The 22,822-nt window shown below is 34.4% G+C and overlaps 2 protein-coding genes and 1 long non-coding RNA gene across 3 annotated transcripts; 2 read left to right on the top strand and 1 right to left on the bottom strand.

Annotated features, from left to right (window-relative positions):
* Positions 1-7,911: 7,911 nt before the first annotated feature.
* On the bottom strand, positions 7,912-11,365 carry LOC123545455 (uncharacterized). Its single transcript, XM_045331776.2, has 2 exons — positions 10,998-11,365; positions 7,912-8,419 (listed from the first exon to the last, which is right to left on the bottom strand). The coding sequence occupies exons 1-2, from the start codon at positions 11,066-11,068 to the stop codon at positions 8,044-8,046; spliced, it is 447 nt and encodes a 148-aa protein (XP_045187711.2). The 5' UTR covers positions 11,069-11,365; the 3' UTR covers positions 7,912-8,043.
* A 4,694-nt stretch (positions 11,366-16,059) lies between these two features.
* Positions 16,060-17,412, top strand: LOC123545457 (uncharacterized). The gene is made up of 2 exons (XM_045331777.2): positions 16,060-16,245; positions 16,914-17,412. The coding sequence occupies exons 1-2, from the start codon at positions 16,178-16,180 to the stop codon at positions 17,287-17,289; spliced, it is 444 nt and encodes a 147-aa protein (XP_045187712.2). The 5' UTR covers positions 16,060-16,177; the 3' UTR covers positions 17,290-17,412.
* A 559-nt stretch (positions 17,413-17,971) lies between these two features.
* On the top strand, positions 17,972-22,523 carry LOC123545458 (uncharacterized). Its single transcript, XR_006685357.2, has 3 exons — positions 17,972-18,833; positions 19,524-19,622; positions 21,226-22,523. It is a non-coding gene; the product is annotated as an uncharacterized LOC123545458 (long non-coding RNA).
* The last annotated feature ends 299 nt before the right edge of the window (positions 22,524-22,822 follow it).

The following is a 22,822-nucleotide window of genomic DNA, read 5'->3' as shown; positions in this document are numbered from 1 at the left end:
CCCAAACGACAATGTCGCGATATCCACTTTGAAATGCCGCCTTTCAAAAGCACGATATATCACGATGTCACTTCGCGTTGTCGAGTGTCGTATCGCATTGTTGCTATGTCACTTCGTAATGTCGCGATGTCACTTCCCGTTGTCATGTGTCGACCCTGCAAACGCGACGGCGACATTATCAAACGACATGCAGAAACCACAAAAGACGCTCGACAACGCGAAGCGACATTTTCCAAATGTCGTATCGTATGTCGCGTGTCGCGGCTTTGGGTGAGGGTCGACGCGCGACAATTCCAAACGATACACGACACGCGAAGTGACACTCGACAATTCGAAACGACATTACCGGTGAAAGGGTAATATAAAAGGCTGTATTTCCGTACGTAAAATGTCCATGCTTTTCATTAAATTCAAATAATTGTAGAATGTTCCAAACACAAGATATTTTAATAAAAATAACTTTTATAAATTAAATTCAAACATTGTCTAAACAGATATGTAACTTGTATAATTTTACCGCCTACGGTTTCGTCGGAGGACCGTCTCAAAATGTATCATTTTTCGTGAAAATATGCATACTTCTTCCTATATTAAATAGAGGGCTGGTCCTTGTCTTAGGAGCCATATCTTCATAACCTGATGTCCGATTTTAATAAATGATACCTTGTTGCAAAGGGCAAGCCAGTACCTAGAGAAAAGAGGCCACGTCAGGTTCGAACCCGATCGGCTAGGGTTCAAGGTCAAATTCCGCTAATATTCTCAAAATATGAACTTGTCAGAGCAGTCAAGACAGTCCTAAAAACCCAAGCAATACCTTCAGTGAGTCAAATGACACCATTGGAGCAATTCTCATGGCTCCCCGGGTCGGGTCAGGTTAGTCTTGGCCAGCATCCTACTGCATATAACAAGTTTGATCATTTTCTGATACCTGCATTGCGGTGTTCTTGTTTTTATTTGGCAGATCCCTTTTTTGTTCACTTACATTCTGGGAGGGCCTGAATTGTCCACCTGTCATGCGGGAGTATAGCTGTATTATAACAATAGTAATTTCAGAATGATTTTCACGAACTTCATGTGGGAGGAAAAGTCGGTCTCTAGGTTGTGGCGGGTCTTTAAACATACTTATCAACAATACAGAGAACAGCTACATTGTCCGGCACTCATGAATATTCCTTCTGTTTCCGTAAATTAATTTTCGGTTTCCGAACCTAAATAACGATTGAAAAACCAATTGATTAACATGTTCATGTCGCATGTGCAGTCGTTTACCCTGGCCCATTACTGTCTTCTAATGACTGCTTCCTAGAGCATGTTAAGGGGACGCATATTGCTACATTCACAGTTCATACAGCAATGCGGAAGGGGTGCATATTCAAGAAATCGATGGTGGGAAAATAAAAAACATATTCCTAAACTGATATAATACTGATGGACACCTGTAATATTCAGTATTTTGTGGATAAGGATGTGGTACTATGAATGTAATAGGAAAACAGAGGTCTTTGTGAAAGTACATTCAACACAAAATATTAAGCTTTTGTATAAGGAAAATACAGGTTTTTTACAATAACAGTATTCCAAATAATGTTGAAGGGATGAGATTTTCTTTCTAACACACCAGGTTTGCTTAAACATGTAAAAATTTAACGCCACGTCTGGTCATCTCGGGATGGACGCCATATTTCTCATTGATAAAAAATGTAAACAAAAAAATCAGAGTGGGATTAGCATTGCAAGGGCATAACATGACATTTTACACAATGAATACCTTAGAACAGATATCTAAGATGCTACACAGGTCAGGCGGGTTAAATGCATAATGTCGATCACTTGAAATTCATCTTGAAAAGGTGGTTAATTTTAGTTTGATTACATGGTTTTTAATTTTCCCACGACTTCTCGGCGATTCACTGCAAATGTATTACTGCGCCGGACGAAAGGTAACTCTAATAAACAACGGGAGACAACTTAGGTGTCAGCACGTGTACGATTTTTAAAAAAACATGTCGATGATTATAAGTTCTTATCAAATAATGAATCCTATTCAGATATTCGTCTTTAATATTAGAAAATTATTAATTTCTGTGGACATTTGTCAAATAATATTACCTACAGTGGACTACTTTGCGCATCAAACTGGTTTCCGCTTCAGTTGTGAGGCACTTCCGTTATACTTTTTGACAACAATAACAAAACACAAAATGAATCAATAAAGTCACTTACTAATAAACTTTGATAATGTGGCAGTTGACCTCAATACAATCGACACTGTTTATTTTCCAATACAGGTAAATCCAATAATTGCTTAATAATAGATATGTGACGGATTATCTTTGAACACCCCTGGATTTATTGGACTCAACTGCCACATTATCAAAGCTTATTAGTATAAACCGACTGCTACTTAAATCAGTGTAAGTAAAGTTGTTGTAACAACATTATACATGTTCGTTACGATATGAGATAAAGTTTATCTTGAACTGCATAATCCATTAATTACGTTTAGATGATACTGCATTTACAACTTATTTGACCCCGTTTTTTACGTGAATGACAGCATTCTCGTGCAACTCGTGCAAACAGAGTTATGAAAAGTATGGTGGAGAATTCAAGGACAAATTATAAATGACATTAAAGTGAGGATAACTGTATATTCGTCCATTTTGATCATTGACATTCCTGCTGTTTATTAGTAACTTTTGTGAACAAGATTAGAATGTTGCTTTTGCACATATACACATTGATTAGACCTCTCAACCAAATTTCATACCTTATTTTAGGGATTTTTAAGACAATACATTTTCAAAAGTTTGTTGAATGTGTTTTGATATTTAAGTGCATTGTAGTTCATGAATACCAAGTTAAAAATTAATAATGGCAACATTTCTAGGCCTTTATTGTAAGCCACTAGACTTCTGTAACGATAAATGTTTAATGTATTAAGGGGAATATACTCTTTTAGTTTTGTAATGTGGCATTCCTTGACCACCGTATCTTTTCTTATGCACTACTTTGTAAACAAACTAAATAATGTGTTTTAGCTCACATATGCGAAATGAAAAGCAAGACAGTGAACTTATTTCACATTCTTTCTTTAAATTAGAATCTGTAGGACATTGATAAATGTTTAGACAAAGTGAAGCACTATTATTTTCGCACCAAAAAGTCTTAATTGTTGACTTTGAATGTACACAAGAAGTCTTACGTAATTCAACAATAACTTTCTTGTTTCAGTTTTTCTCATTTTTATTTTAGTGAGCAATCCTTTGTTTACTTATAACAGTTGAAACAGTATTCATTTCATTTACCAAAACCTTGTACTTTTTTGCAGGTAAATTTTATAATACCCCACCCACTTTTTTCTAATTTCAAAGTATGCGTCCCCTTAAATGGTTTTAGCTTAAACCAGCTGGTGATCATCTATGACTATGCAACCTTGGTCAGTTTCAAGACAGAAGTTAAAAGGAGCAAGGTCATAGTAGTGATCTTAGAACTGAAAATGGGATAGGATGCCGCGGACATGGGATGACATGTGTTTTACAAACGGCTCTTATTAATCGTGTACGTTCATTACACATGCACTGACGAGCATGAAACAAATCAAAGAAACAATAAACAATAATGTATGTTTGAATAAAAAAATATTGTTTTACTAGTACGGATAAAAATAATTCTTCATTTTATTTCTTGACAGATTTAGATTTAACAGTAATCAGAATAGTAAAAATCTTTCAAAAGTCTCTCTTTTCACATATATACGATGTCAGTTTGTGACGAATTACAACTAAAGTAAAACGGGATATAAAATAAATAAATGCCATGTTTTCGTAATTTCCCTTCGGCTTGTATAAAAATTAGTCAAATATCTTTCAAATAATCATTGTACCGAAAAAGGAAGAGTAAATTACAGCCGTACTAAAACACACAAAAACAACATTAAAAAAAAGCCATAGCATACGTCAAATAGAACACACCTGTAGTATGACCTAATGAGCTGACATGTTTATTGGTTCAGTCAAAACACTCCATTATTTTTGTAAAGAAGACATGAAGGACAGTTGTTGTTGTTGTTGATGATGATGATAATATTTTTGTTGTCGTTGTTGTTGATGTTGTTGTTGATGATGATGATAATGATGATGATGATGATGATGATTCTGATAAGATGATGGCTGTTTTCCTCACAGTGTTCAAATCTTTATCGTTACGTCATCCGGTATGACCGTCTTTAACATCAAGGTACGTGTCGACTCGGGATTTTGACATCGAGGAACCTCTGATGGATGAAAATGTCATAAATATTAATGATGAAACATATATTAATGATCAGAATTTTCTCTGATATCCTTCGTGTTTCTGGTGATGACAGAAAAGAAAGGTTGCTGTATTATTTTTTTCTAATTTGCAAGCCTTCAATCTAAACGATATATTTTTTCTGAAGTATAAAATGTTTCAAGACTGGTTTTAAGGTAGTGTGGCCGTAACGGCAATATGATTTCCGTTTGATTCCTATTCCTCCCTGTAAACATGAAGTCATTGGGCCAACGACGAAAAACCGTCAAAGGATAATCGTTGTTGGGCCACTGTTGGCCCAACAATGATTAATAAGCATTGTAAATTCAGCTCTTGGGCCAACGTTGAACCAACTTTAAATTTCAGTCAGAGATATCTCTGCATTGGCCCAATATTGATTTTCAGGGAAAGACTTACACATAGAAAACATCGTTGGCCCAACGTTGGCCCATCAGAAGTAATAATATAATGATTATATATTTTATAATTCACTGTTTTATTACAAGCCCCTACAGGTAAACAGGCTGTGTATGTGAAACATGCAGTATTTAATTAAATACTTTTCTGCATCAATTCGAAATCATAGTTTGGACAAATTAAACTTAATACTTATCTGCAGCCGTAATGGTATTTTTAACTATTTCAAATCTACTACCTGGAGAATCTAATTTGTGAAAAAAAAATTGAAAAAAAATGCTGCTATAACAAATACTTAATCTTGTACAATCATAAAATGTTTACAATAAACCTGTTGAATATTCCAGAACATGCATGAACTCTCGTTAACTTGGGTTATGTAAAAAATCCCAGAAAATGTGGTTAATTTTACTCTCTGAGCGAGATTTATCGATGCATAGACAGTGAAGTAAAGGAAACTATTATACATGTGATAGATCTAGATTTAACAAAAATCCGGTCTACTAGCTATAAACTGTAAGTACATGAGAAGTTTTTGAATATTTTTGATAAAGTTGTGGACTCTTATAGAGAATCTCTTTTTATAGCCTGTATATGTATTTAGTATCCATGTGACTTGAATCTATGCTAAATATTTTTATCTAAAACTCGTGGATGGCACTAGTGTTGAGTATTTAATTCTGTAAATAAGATAACTCATATTCTCATTAATTTTAACACATTTTTTCTCGGTTATATACAGGCAAAAATTAATTTCATACACTTTACGCAAGTTTATGTCCAGAGGTTTATTTGCATCTGTATAGTTATTGTTATAAATTTGACGTGGATGGTTTAATCAACATTATGATTTTCAATTTTTTACAGGGTGCTGTTCAAGAGAGTAATAATGTAGTGCACAGGAAAAAAGAAAAGACAGAAAGCTGCAATTTCAGTGAGAAAAGAAAACAATCAGACTTGTGCTGACAGAACTTGGATATATAATGAGTTAAAATACAGACAGTAATTCATTTTAATTGGATGTAACCATTGACTGGAGAAAGAAAAATGACATATTTTTTCAGTTAGACTTTTAAAAGGCTGGAATCAATATTTGACGTGTTGTAGTGATGTTCAAATATTCGATTATTTTTTTTCAGGAAACTTGCAATCAAACTTTAAATAAATGTTAGATTTCTTCTTGTTAAATGTTAAACAAAATCACAATCATTTGAAAATAAAACATGTACATAATAATATTAGTGTTAGTTTATTTATAGCGTTGGCATCCTTCTTTTGGCCAACAAAGAAATAGAGTAGACCCAACGTTGGACCAACCATAATATAGACGAAAAAATGCTGTTGGCCCAATGGAGGGCCAACGATAAGTGTAGGGTACCAGTTGTTGGCCCAATGGAGGGCCAACGATAAGTGTCGGATACCCATCGTTGGGCCAACGGTGTTCCAACCATTGGGCCAACGTTGCGCCAATTAGCAAAATGGCGTTGGGCCAACGTTGCCAATCTTCGTTGGGCCAACGAAGAGTCTGCAGTTGGCCCAACGTTGGGCCAATGTCTGCCTGCTATCTGGGCTATTCGTCTGCGATGTCAGCATTTCAAAGCAGTAACACGAAAAACTCGTGTGCGGTCAAGTAGGATGCCGCGACACGGAAATTACCGAGTTTCGTTAAGGGTCCACTTATCAGATTCACTAATGAGACAGGTTTATACATACTTATATCTGGAATGACTATACGGCCCGTATTAGACCTTCCTGCTTATATTATGATTTTGAACATGGTATCATTATCAACAAATGTATTATTAAATCCAAGGCATCACTTTTATCCGATTTTGATCAGGTTTGGTACACATTAACAGTATCAGGACAAGTTTCGCAATTGTAATTGTGTACTTCCACACTTGCAAGTATATCCTCGTCGCTTTTCAACAAAATAAAGTTTCGACTTAGAAGAACAACTGTTTCTATTTTATGTCTCATAATTAAATTGCCATGATCTTATCAGAATGTATTAGTACATTTCCGTACATATTTTTTTTCAGGGTGTAGGATCAAATTTTATCTCCAGTTAAGAATTTTTCATACTCTGTGAGTTTGAAGAACATTAGTTTCTAAGACAAATAAGGGCAGAAAAAGCACAGGTCACCGCACTCGTTTTTATTTTATAGGGCATTTTCTTCTCCCACTGTTTAGGCATTTCTGAAATAACTAAAATTGAAAAAAAGGGATACTTTATTAAACATATAATATCCCACTTAATATTATAGGGATTTCAGGTATTACATGTTACTATGAATACAAGGTAATATCAGTATTATATAAGCATAAATTTCTTCAACAAATCTCTTTCATTTTCACATGTTGGCATAATTACCCCCACCACTTGTATCTAAATCTACAAAAATCCTGCAAATATTTTCCTACTGTAATGACATACAAAAATGCTTAAAATGGAAAGAAAACATGTTGTAGTCACCGTGCATCTAAGAAAGATATTTAGAAAAAAATACTTTAAAAACTGGGGATTTTTTTAAAATATTTTTAGTGGTTTTTTTTGTTGTTTTTGTTTTTGTTTTAATTTATACTTCCTATTTAATATAAAGTGCTACAAGTAGAACCTGTTTGGTTAAATGGTACATTATTAGCCATATTTTAATTATTTGGCATTAACCTTTGGCATAAATTTCGAAGAAACATTTTTTTTCAAAATGGTGGATATCCTGGAGGAAAAAAAAACGCGTGTACAACCTTAAAAGTTTTGAGGCTATTACAGTTGATACCTGTCACACCTAAAATTACAAGCATATATAAATGATATAAGAGGCAGATTAATGTGTAAATAGAGCGGATTCAGTGGTCCAGTGGCAACACTGTTTGACTACGAAACCAGGGTTCGTGAGTTCGAGCCCCTGTTTCTCCAATTAAAACATTACTAAAATTGGGATAAGAGTCCCGTGTATGGGTGCTTTACACCTGGCACGCTAAAGAACCAGGGAAGCTTCTGGATTTGGAGCGTCTTTTGTATCTTACACTATCCTCCCACTAACCACTAAGATTACTAACAGTCTTCTGGATGGGGTCCCCCATATGCATTACCGGTGGCGACTTTAAATAAACTATTAATGTGTAAAGGTATATTGCATGTAAGGTAAGGGCTTAAACCATAACAGCAGGAAAACACAATTTGTCAAAATCCCTTTATTGCTATCTTAAAACTAAAACAATATTTTTTACAAAAATAACATTTATTCATATAAAATTAACATATCTCATTAAAATTGTATTTCTTCATATCAAAAATAACAGTTGGGCAATAAATTAATCATTGATTTATTATGCGATACATTTATTCAAACAATTTAGAAATGCGAACTGTCCTTGACTGAATATTTTACTAATGCATTGCAGTTGACATCTCCTTGTTTTGTCGAATCCGCCCTCGTTACATCCGCATGGTCGGGGATTATTCCCTGCTCCATGTCCACATACACTGGCAGTGTAGTAAGGAACAACATGCTTGCCCTTAGCCTTTGCTTTGCACTCCGCTTGGTGGTTACACACCCATTCTTTCACTTTCTGATCACATTTACTAGAACAGCCATGAAGTCGTCTGCAACCGACAGTTAACCAGTTACGGTGTTCAGCGATTGTGCTGAAATCGTGGAGGACGTTGTTGTGATTGTCGGCTGCTACAGCCTTGCAGAAGCACCTAGAAGAGAACGAAATTTTAAATTAAAAAAATTAAATGACTTCTTTAAAAACATTTGTGTGCATCAATTAAGTAATTATAACATTCAATAACAAAAGGTTAGTATTTTCGTATTTACATCCAAATATAGTTTATTTCAACACCATCGTCGATATACTAATATCTAACTGCCTATTTTGAAGTATGTTTCACAGAGAACAGCTGCTTATTCGGCTTTTTACACCGTGACTAAGAGAGTGAAAAGCGGTTTGCACCTTATAAGATTCTTTCACTAGTTGTAGGTACAGATGGGAATATCTGGCTTGAGGGTAACTGTTTAGGCGGTAACGAGGCTCCTGCGTAAACAGTTTCCCAGAGAGCCAGATATTCCTATCTGCACCCATAGCCAGTGATCGAATCTTTTTCTTGCATACCATATTCAAGAAATTCTTGTACAAAATAAAATCAATCGAACGTCTTTCTTTTTAGAACTATTTCTTTTATAACAGCGCATTTAAACAAAGCGCGGGAAACCAACGTCCGTAAACAGGAAAGACGTCATAACGTTTCAAAGACAAATGGCAAAGCTTAGTTCCGGTTTTGTTTTATCAGTTGCAGAGTAACGTTATGATTTTTTGATAAAATAACGTTTTTTGAATCGAGAAATATACTATCAGGAACAAAGAGGAACTGTCAAGGTATTGGATTTTTATTCCGTTTTATGAAATAAAATATAAATTACTACATAAATCTTCTACATATATGTAGTTCGTAACACGTCATTTACAGCACGAGTGTAAGATGGATTTTTCCAGCACCGGTAAAAATACCGGAAGTCCCCGTCTGGTATGCAAGAATTATTGTTCTATAGCAACTAAACAAATGAAAGATCTTCCTCAAGTTTGAAAATATTGACACAATTTAATGTAAGGTTTTCGATTTGCTGAACATCCGGACATATTTAACAAAAGCAGTCACTGAAATCTTAGTTTTATCTCTAGTTATTTCACATCTGGACTACTGCAGTGTAGCTAACGCTTAGGTGCGTAAGATGCAACGTATTCAAAACATGTGCGCAAAACTTGTCCTTAACAGGTTCTAAACAAGCATTGTATGACCTACATTGGCTGCAGGTAAAAGCAAGGAACGAGTTCAAGATGCTTTCTTTCATGTAAAGCTGTCACATTGGCAGAGCACCTATGTATTTAACAGAATTGTTTACAGAGTATATTGCTAGTAAACAAGGTTTGAGATTGTCAGAAAATTCTGAATGTCGTTAAATTGTTCCATACAACAAGTGCAAAACATTCAATGATAGAAGTTTCTGTACTACTGGTCCAAAACCGTGGAATGAACTGCCGTTAGAACTACGCAAAAGTAAACCACTTGACACATTAAAAAAATCTAAAGATACTGTGTTTCAGAGACTTCGTGTCATTGTTTTAAATTTTTTTGATCTGTTTTATATGCGATAACAGCAGCTGATAGTAAATTTTTTGTAAAAGGTTTGTTTAATAAAACGTACTTGTTGTTACAGGCTATATGGGTATGGTACTGTGTAGTATTTCTTTTTTCCCCAAAAAATCTGTGATGGCACCACTAACCAGGGGTTTTTAAAATATACATGCAGCCCGTCTGGGCGTACCATGTAAGGCTTTAAGCACTGGTATTCGCAATAGGGGTAAAATGACCTCAGGAGAATGGTGCGGTCATGACTTTTTGTTTAAATAAGGCTGTTATTATTGTTATTATTATCATTAGTGTCGTTATTATTATTATTATTATTATTATGTTGTAAAAGCCATTGAATATGTCATTGTATAGAAATCGGCGTTTAATCAAATTATTCAGTTTCAGTTTCAGTTTTGATTTGAAAATAAATACTGAAAATATTGCATTCTGTTGTCACCAGAAAAAAATAAGAGAATGATAAAAATAATGAAAATAAGTTAAAAACGTAACTTTCAAAATTTTCATCGAAACATTGCAAATATAAGGAAAATAGTTTTTTTTGTTTGTTTGTTTTGGGTTCAACGCCGTTTTTCAACAGTATTTCAGTCATTTTAAGATTTTTTACATGTTTAGTTAATGTTACGTTTTCAGTTCATTTTTAGTTAAAACAATAATGTATTATTCTTCTGTTACCAGATACTTATCACAAAATGTTGAAAATGTTTGAAAACGTAATTTTCTAAAACTTTATCGAAAAATGAAAGGGAAAAACTGTGAATGTGGCCATATTTGTAAATACTTTAGATTTCTAGAGCACGATAAAGAAAAAGCAAACTATATGATAATAGTGGTTTATATTATTCCGGAAGAACTGAAAATGTTCTGTTTTTCCCAATAATGAATAATTTCCAGGCATGTTTGCTAACATATGAAAAAGTCTAATAAATAAAAAAAAAAGATTTAATCCCTAATGAAATGCAGAAAATTAGATTAACAATCTAACAATCTAAGATTCACTTAAACTCAGAAAAACTGAGCATTGAAATGTATCTGTTTTTCTAGTTTTGTAGTCTTATCGCATAGGAAAAAGATAAAACTACTGAGTGAAACAATTTCAGGGCGTACAATTTCAAAAATCAAACCCTACCTTTTTCTGTCAGCAGCAGAAATTGTTAGAACAGCGCAGAAAATGGCGATCACTAATACTTGTTTCATCATATCTTTTCCTAGTTTGATGGCCGGTACATGCGGGGAGTTGTTACGTTCGAGAGGTTTGAAATTCAATGTTTCCTGAGAGATTTTATATATATCTTATATACCTTAATAACCAATTAAATTCTAAGGAGCACGCAACGTATCAATACGTTCAAAATACGGTATAATTCCGGATATTAGTAACTCAGCAAGTTACCATCAACAAGTACCGCCTTCTGTCCTTTTTACGGGATTCACTCATGTAGATAATGATGGAGTGTTTTTAATTAACCATTAAAATTGCTTGCTTCATAGGTCATATAGGTGTGTTTAAGTTACGTTGTTTTTGTTTTTTGTTTTTTATGGAATGTTTTTATTTGCCTGTAATTGTTTTTACCGGATTTACACACTATTTACTTCATTGTAATAGTGGACTTTTCAAATTGTATTATCAGCTATTACCTATCCTATATTATGACATATTCTGTTTTTTTTTAATTGTCGTCTGGAACCATCACGGTGGTCAATACCGGCATAACCATGGATATATAATATTTCATAGTTGATTACAAGGAATTTTGGTCATAGGAAAAATATTTGCTTTAATACAATAATTTCATAATTTTGTATATATAATTTCAGTGTGTTCTACAAACCCCAAAGTTGTCCATGTCTGGACAGAAAATCAAAAATTGTTAAAAAAGAAGATCACTTTAACCTATTTACACCAATAACTTATGAAAGCTGTTTTCTTATAATGTAAATATGAAATATTTATATTCTGAGTTTTATCTAATATGATTTACATTATAACGTACATAAAATGTTCGTTTAAACGAGTTAAGTCTTTTTTTAAGATACAAGATATATTTACACACGAGCAAAGATTTATAAAGTGGAAAAATAAATCTATGAAAATACAAGAATTAACTACCAATTTTCATTTCGTTTTAGCTATGAATCTAAATTCAAATATAAGTATAATATATCTATGACAATTGCAAAAGTAGAATCGTACAGGAAATAACTGGAATTCATCATGCACTGAAATAAAAATGATACAGTATACACTGTAGATTAGATCGATTCCTGATGGTATCCATTACTACTAGGTCAACAGAGATGCTTATTAATGCTGAGCGCCAAGCGAGGAAGCTATTATAGTATTAAAATATGGCTGCTACATTTTCCGTAATGAACATAAGATACATTAATTTCTTGTTCTATTTCTGTTAATTACTTTCATTAACATTTGTCGAAGGTTTGAATATTACTGAATATACTAGAATGTTTTATTAAATCTATTGGTTTATTACCGCCCTTTGTAGCTCTAACTATAACAGTTCATGTACAATATTAAAAGTAGTGCTTTTCTAACCATGTAAGTACGTATAACATCTATTTGAAAAGCTGTTTCATCTGTTTTTAAGATAAAAATGTAAGCATTATGTACTTTTAAACAGTATCATATATGGAAATGAACTGTTTCGTATAAGTTCTTTATTTATTTTGAAAACTTGGTTATTTTGATGTGACATAGGAATGAAATATGTTTCCTGTCCCTCGGGATATATTTTGTAGTTAAATGAGGACATGCTCTCCAGTGTTGAACTTGTGCGGTATTCATGCTTCTTGCAAAGTATACGTGTTGCTAGGGGCAACAGTGGGGCATATGTATGTGTACTTCCGCGGGAAGATGCTTTAAAATTCTGTACATCCTTAGGATGGCCCTCCAGAAAAGAAATTGAATGGATGTGCCAAAATTGTATTTACGCATAAATGCGTATCCGTGTTAAATGATATACGCTAAGAAAAAACTGAAACCTCCAATGTTTGAAAAAAAAATAAGATTTCTGTTTTGTTCTACATGCAGTTATTATGATCATACATTATTTCAGTAAGTCTGTATAAATTGTATTAACACAGGCCTACTTTATAAAACAATCTATGTCCCGTCTGACTCAATGTTAGCCGTATAATCATTAAAATCTTAATCAAATGCATACCAGTCCTAAAGCTTTTTTCGTGTTCTGGGAAAATACGGGCATATCACGAGATTTTTTTTCTCCAATTTTATACGTAAACTTGCACCTTCCATCATCTGATCAATTTTAAAAAGGTAACAAACTTATGTGGACAACCATTAGCAAATTAAGAAATAATTTATAGCAAAAGAGTACTTTATCACTATTTATGCACGATGGGCGATTATACGTCGGGCGTAATAATTTCACGAGGGCGCAGCCGACGTATTACCACCCGAGTGTATAGATAGTGTTAAAACACGGTTGTGCTATAAATTATTTCGATTCTAATATGCCTTTAATCTAAAACAGTAGATGAAATATAGAAGCGCTCTTTCTTGGTCGCAACAAAAACGTTGACGTTACCCAAGTTAATGTGACGTCATTCTAGCGTAAGAGTGTTTTAACAGAGACAAGCATATTAGAATAAGGTTTATTTCTTTGTCATCGACTACCCGGCAAGTTCCATACAATTTATAAATCATACGAAATGGAACATTGTTGCATGCAAGCTTCAGAATGCTTTCATTTATTGACAAAAAGCTTCCGAGAGTTTCCATTTATCGACAAAAATGGATCGTCATTTTGGTCTTATCAATATTACAAACTGACATGATAGAATTATTGTAGAGGGCGAAGAAGAAGAAAGCATGAATAAGGGATTTTAAGATTGCTTCTAAAGTAATAATATTAAACAACGTCAATAGAGAAATGGTCAATTGTACGTTCATCTTGTTAATAAATATTCTTTGAAAGACAAGTACTGTTAAAGGTTCAGGAATTCCATTATTCCGACAATATTTCTTTACGTTATATCCTGCCCTTAAAATGAGTAGGGTTGTACTGTTGTCAATGTAATACTTAATTTTCATCAGTTACCTCAACAATTCCCAGAACCGACCCTCGAAGCAACTCAGTATGTAACCGAACTTTTACCGTTCGAGGAGTGTGCTGAATTACCACATGGCTCCTTACGTAATTCGCTGGTCCAGAGTCTGTGTTAAATGACAAGTCTATATCAATACAAGTTTATTGGGCTAATAAGTAATTTTAAAATAAAAATGAAAAATATATCTGTAAAAATTAATTCCTGATGCCATGTAATAAAACACTTATTGCAGGTCAACAGCCAAGACTATTGGCTCTCGGTACTTGGGCAAAAGGTTTTACTGTTAATCGGCAAGCCATTCAATAAGTGTATACGAGTTAAAACAAAGAACGAAAAACTAAAATCCAGCCAAAGTAATTATACATGCTTTCCACAAGAAATGCGGGAAAAGCAATAATTTTTTGGATTAGTTCATTATGACATCTACTGATATTATTTAGGCCCAACCAACCTTATAATACTATGGCAATTTAACAATAACTTATGTTGTTGGTTTTTTTTAAAGACATGTATGTTATAATTTAATTAAATAGAGATACATTTTCACAAAGTATAGCAATGGTTCTTCAAAAGTAGTTATCAAATCATTCATAACTTTACGCTAACTTAAGAACACACGCATTTTATAAAGAAATTTTTTATTTTTTTCTAATTTACAGATTGATTTTTAGGTTTGCATTCCATCAGTCCGTCCATTTGGGAAGTCTTTCGGCAACAACAAAAATGCTCGCGGAAGCTATGCAACTAGAAAGCAGTAATGAGATAAGAAAGTGCTTTTGCTTTTGTAAATTAAAAAAAATGTACAAGCAATGGCAAGGATCACAACAATAATCCACAAAACTAAAGCGCCTGTAACGAAGAATACTGAAGAAATGTTCATGAAACCGGAAGTGTTCGGCATATGGCAGTAAATAGTATTTTGTTACATTTCAAAATATTTCAATGTCATTTTCTAGTTTCCGTCTCTGCTTGTTTGTTTTGGGTTAACGCCGTTTTTCAACAGTATTTCAATTATATAACGGCGGGCAGTTAACCTAACCAGTAGGGAGAGCACCGATCTACGGATCGCGGGGTCGTGAGTTCGATTCTCGGGCGGGCCGTATTTTCTCCGTGACGATTTGATAAAAGACATTGTGTCTGAAATCATGCGTCCTCCACCTCTGATTCATGTGGGGAAGTTGGCAGTTACTTGCGGATAACGGGTTTGTACTGGTACAGAATCCAGGAACACTGGTTAGGTTAACTGCCCGCCGTTACATAACTGAAATACTGTTGAAAATCGGCGTTAAAACCAAAAACAAACAAACAAACAAACAAATAATCTTCCTCCGCTGCCAAAAGCTAGAAAGTCAACATATGACCAAATGTCAATGTGACGTTAAACCCAAAACAGACAGAAAAGAAAACAAAACTTGTTACACTGGTTTAAAGTAACATTTTTATGTACGTCATAATGTTAAACTTACAAAAAAATACTCAGAATAAATAAATTTCATTACTTACATTATGTAAACACAGCTTTAATAAGGTATTTTTGCTGTTGAAAATAGGTTAACTTGGTCACCATTCTAATGATAATGGATTGCTTCTCCAACAAGAACATGTTTGGGGTTTGTGAAACACAAAATTTAATGAATGTATGTTTACCAAGTTAAAATTTTCTAATATTAGTGGCACTGCAAGTGAAAGACTTTGAGTACATGTATTGACCACATGGTTTCTGACGTCAATCTAAAAAATAAATATATAATTTAGGACAGGTAATATTTACATATATTTACAAAGTCCACTATTATACTGAAACGCATATAGTGTGAAAATCTAGTAAAAAGTAATCACAAACAAATAAAACATTCCATAAAAGCAAACATACCATAACTAAAACACGCCTGTATGCGCTATGAGGCCAATATTTGTATTCTTTAATTAGATACACTCCATCATTTTCTACATGAGTGAATCCCGCAAAGAGGGCAGAAAGGCGGTACTTGTTGTTGATCATGCGGTTGGGTTTCGATCCATTTAAATTTTAAAGGAGTAGATTTAGTCAGTATGTTACCAAAATCCGGAATAATGTCCGTATTTTTTACGTATTGTTACGCTGCGTCGTTGAAATTAATTGGTTACAAAGGTATATAAAATGTAAATGAAAGCTCTCAGAAAACATTGAATTTCAAACCTCTCTCAAACGCAACTACCGTCAAATTGCGAAAAAGAAAAATGAAATACATATTAGTGATCGCCATTTTCTGTGCTGTTCTTAGTTTTTCTGCTGCTGATAGGAAAAGGTAGGTCTCTTATTTATGTTTTATGTGAAATGAACCTGCAAGAAGATTATTTCGATACTTTATTTTTCTAATTTATCAAAATGCTAATTATTTTCTTTAAAATATATATATATTTCCAAGCGCGTATAAAGACTTATGCTTTTTAAAGTAGAAATGGAATAATTATGAATATCCAAACATTGTAAGAAAATTCACGGACTCGATTTAATTTTTGTTTCATACCATGAAACACTTTCAATGCCCTGTTTTGCTGTCTTTATAGAAGAGAACTAGATTGTTAATTTTCTAAACTTTCAACATTTCATCGTTGATTAAATTGATTTTTCCTGAATTAATTGTTTTTATATGTAATCAAACATATAATGAAAATGATCAGTATTAAAATATTAATACAGATCTACGTATTAGTCACCGGAATAAAACACTGCCACGTACGGTTCTGTATGAAGCATATTCAAAAAAAAAAAAAACAACAAAAAAAAAAAAACATTGGATAATTTTATTCTATAGACTATGTTGTTTGCATATGCAATATTTCTGTCCCGCTTATTAACTGAATGCCATAATTACTTAATACAAGCACAGTCTATGTGGATGATTTGAAATATTTTACTTTTATTACTATTTTGAAGTTCCTGACTTATATATATTTTCTTGTCCACTTTCAGGTGCTTTTGCAAGGCTGTTGCAGCCGACAATCACAACAACGTCCTCCACGATTTTAGCACCATCGCAGAACATCGTAACTGGTTAACTGTTGGATGCAGACGACTTCACGGCTGTTCTAGTAAATGTGACCAGAAAGTGAAAGAATGGGTGTGTAACCACCAAGCAGAGTGCAAAGCAAAGGCTATGGGCAAGCATGTTGTTCCTTACTATACAGCCAGTGTATGTGGACATGGAGCAGGGAATAATCCCCGACCATGTGGATGTAACGAGGGCGGATTTAACAAAACAAGGAGGTGTCAGCTACAATGCATTAATAAAATATTCTCTCAAGGACACATTGCATTTCTGGACTGTTTGAATAAATGCATCGCATAATAAATCGATATTGTAATAAATTGTCAAACTGTTACTTTTTATACGAATGAATGTTACTTATTTTGTTGATATGTTGTCCATTGTCGATGAATAAATTCTATTTTTGTGAAAAAATTTAGTCCCTTCTCAATCAAGGATTATTCCGAGCCCCGAAATTAGGATTATCCCATTTATTACTATTATTAATAGTAGAAGTTTAGGTCGGAGAACTATCCCATGCTGACTCTTACAGTATGTATGTTATAAATTATAAAATTAGATTCAAAATCAAAACAAGTAATACTTAAATTGTTATATTATAGCCTTTAAGACTATAACTTTGTACAAAATATTATAATACACAAATCTAAAGTACAAAGAATGTTGCGTTCCACTAGTTTCCATCGCCTGTTCTAATAAAATAATTTGGTTCAGTATCAATTCGGTTTTACGTAAGCACGGGGGTTTGCAGTTACACTCCACTGTTTTAAAAAGGTGTCATATATGGAAATGAACTATTTCATATAAGTTCTTTAGTTTTTTTGACAGCTTAGCCGTTTCGAATGAAATACGTTCTTGTTCCACGGGATATGTTTTATAGTTAAAAAAGGACATATGCTCTTCAGTGTTGAACTCTTGCGGTATGCATCCTTCTTGCAAAGTAAACGTGTTGTCAGGGACAACAGTAGGGCCTATTATTATGGAACAATATTAAGGCAAAAATTGCATATTGCCTTCTTGCGTACACGTGTCTCTGTCTGACAAGTTGACTGCTTGATTTTGACATTCGGAATCCCATCTTGCATTCTTACATGTACATGCCTTTATTTGATATTCAGTTTGATTTGATTTTGCCTGCTTCATATATTCGTCTCGCTTTCGGACATGCTGTAATCTGATATACTACTTCATCATACTGACTAGTGGTTCCGTACATCTTGCCTTCTTGGACCGTCAATGTTGTATACTTATTGACGAAGATAACATCTAGCTATCGGACATGCTGTAATCTGACATACTACTTCATCATACTCAACTAGTGGTTACTTACATCGTGCCTTCTTCGAGCGTCAATGGTGTATACTTCTTGGTGAAAACAACTTAAGCGGTTCCTTAACTATGTGATTGCAAGGAGCTGGGTTATGAAATAATTTCAGTGCATTCTTAAATTCTTGTTCAGGTGGAGATAACCCCTTTTACGGAAACACACGAACTGTACCGAGAGTGTTAAGACTACACGTCCGGTAACCGCACTAAACACCATATATTTCTATTTGAATCCAAGTAAAATGAGTATATTTTTCGAGACTCTACCTTTAATCGGATATATAAATAGCGCGCTATAAATAGCCTACAGAACAGAATTATGTCATCATCTGAGTACTAGTCAAAATAATTACACGTTCATACATGTATATTGTTTTATATTTGTGACGCTGACGGGCAATCTAAATTGGGATATTGCCCATATGAAAAATATCACAGTATTTCCTAGGATCGCGTCAAATTAGTTGGACCTCCGTTGCTTATTCAAAGGAGACATGATATTGAACATTTTGAGAAATGTGAGTACACTTTTAGCTTATAATTCAGTTAATTTCAAATGTAAACAAACGTTTGACCTCACCCAACCTATTGTCATGATATGGGGCTGATTAAACACAAATATTCATTACATTTTCTGGAGAGTTTACGTAGGGGAGGCGTGGCAAGCCCGATCCAGTGCTAGATAACCCGTGTCCTACCTCCTTCCCTCTCCCATCACCTTCCTCCACTTGGTTGCAGAGTTTCAGACGAAATTCCGAAAAAGATTTGTGCAAAATATTTAAGTGTATGTTCGTTTGCAACGCCATTTTTCAGAGTAACAGCGGACAGTTAACCTAACCAGTTCCTGGATTCTGTACCAGTACAAACCTGTTCTCCACAAGTAACTGCCAACTTCCCCACATGAATCAGAAATGGGGGACGAATGATATCAGACACGTCATTTATCAAATCGTCACGGAGAACATACGCCCCGCCTGGGGATCGAACTCAAAAACCCAAAATCAGTAGATTTGTGCTATGATCCCTACTATAAGTATTGAACTAAATGAGTGAGTTTTGGGGAGAAACTGCTTGATTTGAAAGAATATGACTTTTTCTTATCTGAAACCTGCCATGAATATCTGTCAAATTTTCTTTGTGCCTTTGAATTTTGGTGTTTTGCAGTACCTGATAGCCTATGTATTTTACAGGATTTTTTTCTTCTTCAGAGCACTGTAGTCAGCATTTGTCTCACGTGAACTGTGGAGACATTTGGATATTGTACCTGAAAGTTCATCACAAAGTGCTGGTGTTTTGATATCTACAAGGTGTGTATGTTTTATATAAATATGTTAAAGCCTTTAGATAATTCTTAAAAGAACGAACGTTCTAAGCATTTTGCATTCGTTAAGTATGCGTTTGTTAAATATTGCTTTAATGGACATTTTTAACAGCATTTAGTTTTATTATGGAGAAAAAAACTAAAAATGGCCGTACTGAAGGATGAATAACATCAAAATATCATTTTATACCCCCGCTTCGAAACGGGACGTATTATGTGATCACTAAAGTTGTCCGCTTTCTAACTTGAGCAGTTCTTATCCAACGTTACAGTGTATCTTGGTATCATAACTCGGTAAAGTTTGACAGTCAGCTGGATTATCCCAGTGTCTGTTGTATCACGGCCGATGGTTTACTTAATTAAACTAAACTAAAAAAAAAATCTGACAGACTGAGTGTAAACTGTTACTTAGGTACTTTTTATCCAATGTTCACCAACCTTGCCACAATGTTAATGAGCATAAAATCTCAGACAAATTCGATAACCTAATAATACTCTAAGGCACTCTGGAATAATAGCCCTTTAACAAGAAAATCGCAATATTGGCAGTGTCCCTCGTTTATCATATCCAATCTTAATCAAACTTAGGCATAATGTTTATGGGCATGTTATATTGGCCAAGTTCAATAACAAACAGAATAGTCCTCGAGGCTCTGGAATCCGTCAACATTTAGAAAACTGACAACTAGTCTGCTGAATAGGAATAGTACTCAAAAAGTCAAAAGTAATGTTTTGTGACGGGTGTATATTGTGACAGTTTGGCTCTCATTTTTAAAACTAGTATTGAGAAAATAAAAATGATTAACCAATGAAACATTTTAATGTTAATGAAAAAAAAAGTACAGCTTAATTTCTTCTATTTGTATCACATTTCAGTTCTAGCGCCACAAGTTTCTATATATTTTATTCACTAAAGAGTGTTTTTGTGAAACAAAATCTTCTGAAATATGAACGGCGTCACTGTGGAAGTGTTTTTTAATGAAATCATTTTCTAACTTTCGAAAAAAAATGAAATAAAGCTGGAGGCATGTAACTTTAATTACTATTTCTTGCTTCTGTACCGGTTCTTGCTGTTCTTCGTTTCTTAACATGAACTGTATTAGAAGAGCCCGCATGCATTTTCTAACTTTCGAAAAAATAGAATAAAGCTAGGGGTCTGTATTAAATTTATTCACTCAACGGTGTTTCTGGGTTCTGTACCGGTACTTAATGTTCTCTGCTCCTAACATAACTGAATTAAAGGTAGAGGCTTAATGACTATATGTGATACGAACACACCGAAGTCACTTATATCAGGTATAAAGGAATCAGTTCGGCAAAACATGTTTCTTTATGATATGAGTTCCGTATTACCATGTCCCATTTATTCTTTTTATTCCTCCAATGAAATGAATCTTCATATACACCATCAGCATGAAGTGGACATTTGCATATTATCGAGACTTCTATGTCCGGTTATTTATTCTGGAGTTATTGCCAATGTGAGGGAGACTTTTAAGTTTGTCCTTTTTCAGTATGAAGACATGTTAGTTTTTTAAACTTGGTGTTGTCGCTTTCTGATTAACTCTCCTTCCTGTTATTTTCTTCAGAGCAGACGGCAACAGAATTGGAGGTTACCCAAATCTAAAGATGTTGAGGAGTACAAGAAACAACAAAAAAAGCTATGAAAAACAAATGAAATAAAAACAACGTGAAATTATATTGAATCATGGCCCTGGGTTCCAGACCGTTCGACAACAACGAAAAAAAAAGGATTTTTTTAGCTCACCAGAGCACAAAGTGCTTAAGGTGAGCTATTGTGAATGACCGGCGTCCGTCGGCGTGCGTCTTGCGTAAACATTTGCCTTGTGAACACTCTAGAGGCCACGTTTATGACCCAATCTTTATGAAACTTGGTCAGAATGTTAGTCTTGATGATCTCTAGGTCAAGTTTGAAAGTGGGTTATGTGGGGTCAAAAACTGTGTCAGTAGGTTAGATCAAAGAAAATGCTTGTGAACACTCTAGAGACCACACTTTTGACCCAATCTTTATGAAAATTTGTCAGAATGTTAGTCTTGATAATCTCTAGGTCAAGGTTGAAACTGGGTCATGTGGAGTTAAAACCTAGGTCAGTAGGTTAGATCAAATAAAACGCTTGTTAACACTCTAGAGACCACATTTTTAACCCAATTTTTTTATAAAACTTGGTCAGAATGTTAGTCTTGATGATCTCTAGGTCAAGTTTGAAACTGAATCATGTGGGATCAAAAACTAGATCACCAGGTCAGATCAAAGGAAAAGCAACATTTGTGTACCAATGTTTTTGAAACTGGTCAGAATGTTAGTGTTGATTATCTTTAGGTCAAGATTGAATCTGGGTCATGTTAGATAAAAAAATAGGTCAGTATGTCAGATCAATGGAAAACCTTGTGAACACTCTAGAGACCACATTTATGACCCAATCTTTATGAAACTTTGTTAGAATGTTAGTCTTGATGATCTCTAGGCCAATTTCGGTCAAGATCATGTTGGATCATAAACTAGGTCACCTGGTCAAATCAAATGAAAAGTTTGTGAACACTCTAAAGGCCACAGTTGTGTCCCAATATTTATGAAACATAGTCAGAAAGTTTGACCTGATGATTTCTAGGTCAAATTTGAATCTAGGTCATGTGGGGTCAAAAACTATAAACGACAGTGTCTACTTGTAGTAGGGAGCACAATGCCTAACTTTATAGTGCTGCCTCACTGGAATATCACATCGTATACACGTGGCATGATACCCCACCCAGTCACATTATACTGACACCGGGCTGACCAGTCCTAGCACTATCCTCTTAATGCTGAACGCCTAGCGAGAAAGCTTCGAGTACTATTTTTACGTCTTTGGTATGACGCGGCTGGGGATTGAACCACGACCTCCCGCACTCAAAGCGGACGCTCTACCCCTAGGCTACCGAGGCGGTAGGCCACAGTTGTAACTTAATCTTTATGAAACTGGGTCGAATGTTTGTCTTAACATTTCTAGGTCAAGGTCGAATCTGGGTCATGTGGGGTCAAAAACTAGGTCACCCGGTCAAATCAAAGGAAAAGCTTGTGAAATCTCTAGAGGCCACAGTTGTAACCAAATCTTAATGAAATTTAATCAAAATGTTTGTGACGATCTTTAGGTCAAGTTCAACTCCTGGTCATGTGGGGTCAAAAAC

The sequence above is a fragment of the Mercenaria mercenaria genome, chromosome 1, assembly GCF_021730395.1.
Source record: "Mercenaria mercenaria strain notata chromosome 1, MADL_Memer_1, whole genome shotgun sequence".
Classification (NCBI taxonomy): domain Eukaryota; kingdom Metazoa; phylum Mollusca; class Bivalvia; order Venerida; family Veneridae; genus Mercenaria; species Mercenaria mercenaria.
The sequence above is the reverse complement of the archived record's forward strand: the minus strand, read 5'-3'. Positions and strand labels throughout refer to the sequence as shown.

Coding starts and splice junctions, on each gene's coding strand:
- LOC123545455 (XM_045331776.2), bottom strand. CDS start 11,068: ATGATGAAACAAGTATTAGTGATCGCCATTTTCTGCGCTGTTCTAACA. Junction 8,420..10,997: donor TCTGCTGCTGACAGAAAAAG/GTAGGGTTTGAT, acceptor GTTCTCTTCTAG/GTGCTTCTGCAAGGCTGTAG.
- LOC123545457 (XM_045331777.2), top strand. CDS start 16,178: ATGAAATACATATTAGTGATCGCCATTTTCTGTGCTGTTCTTAGTTTT. Junction 16,246..16,913: donor TCTGCTGCTGATAGGAAAAG/GTAGGTCTCTTA, acceptor GTCCACTTTCAG/GTGCTTTTGCAAGGCTGTTG.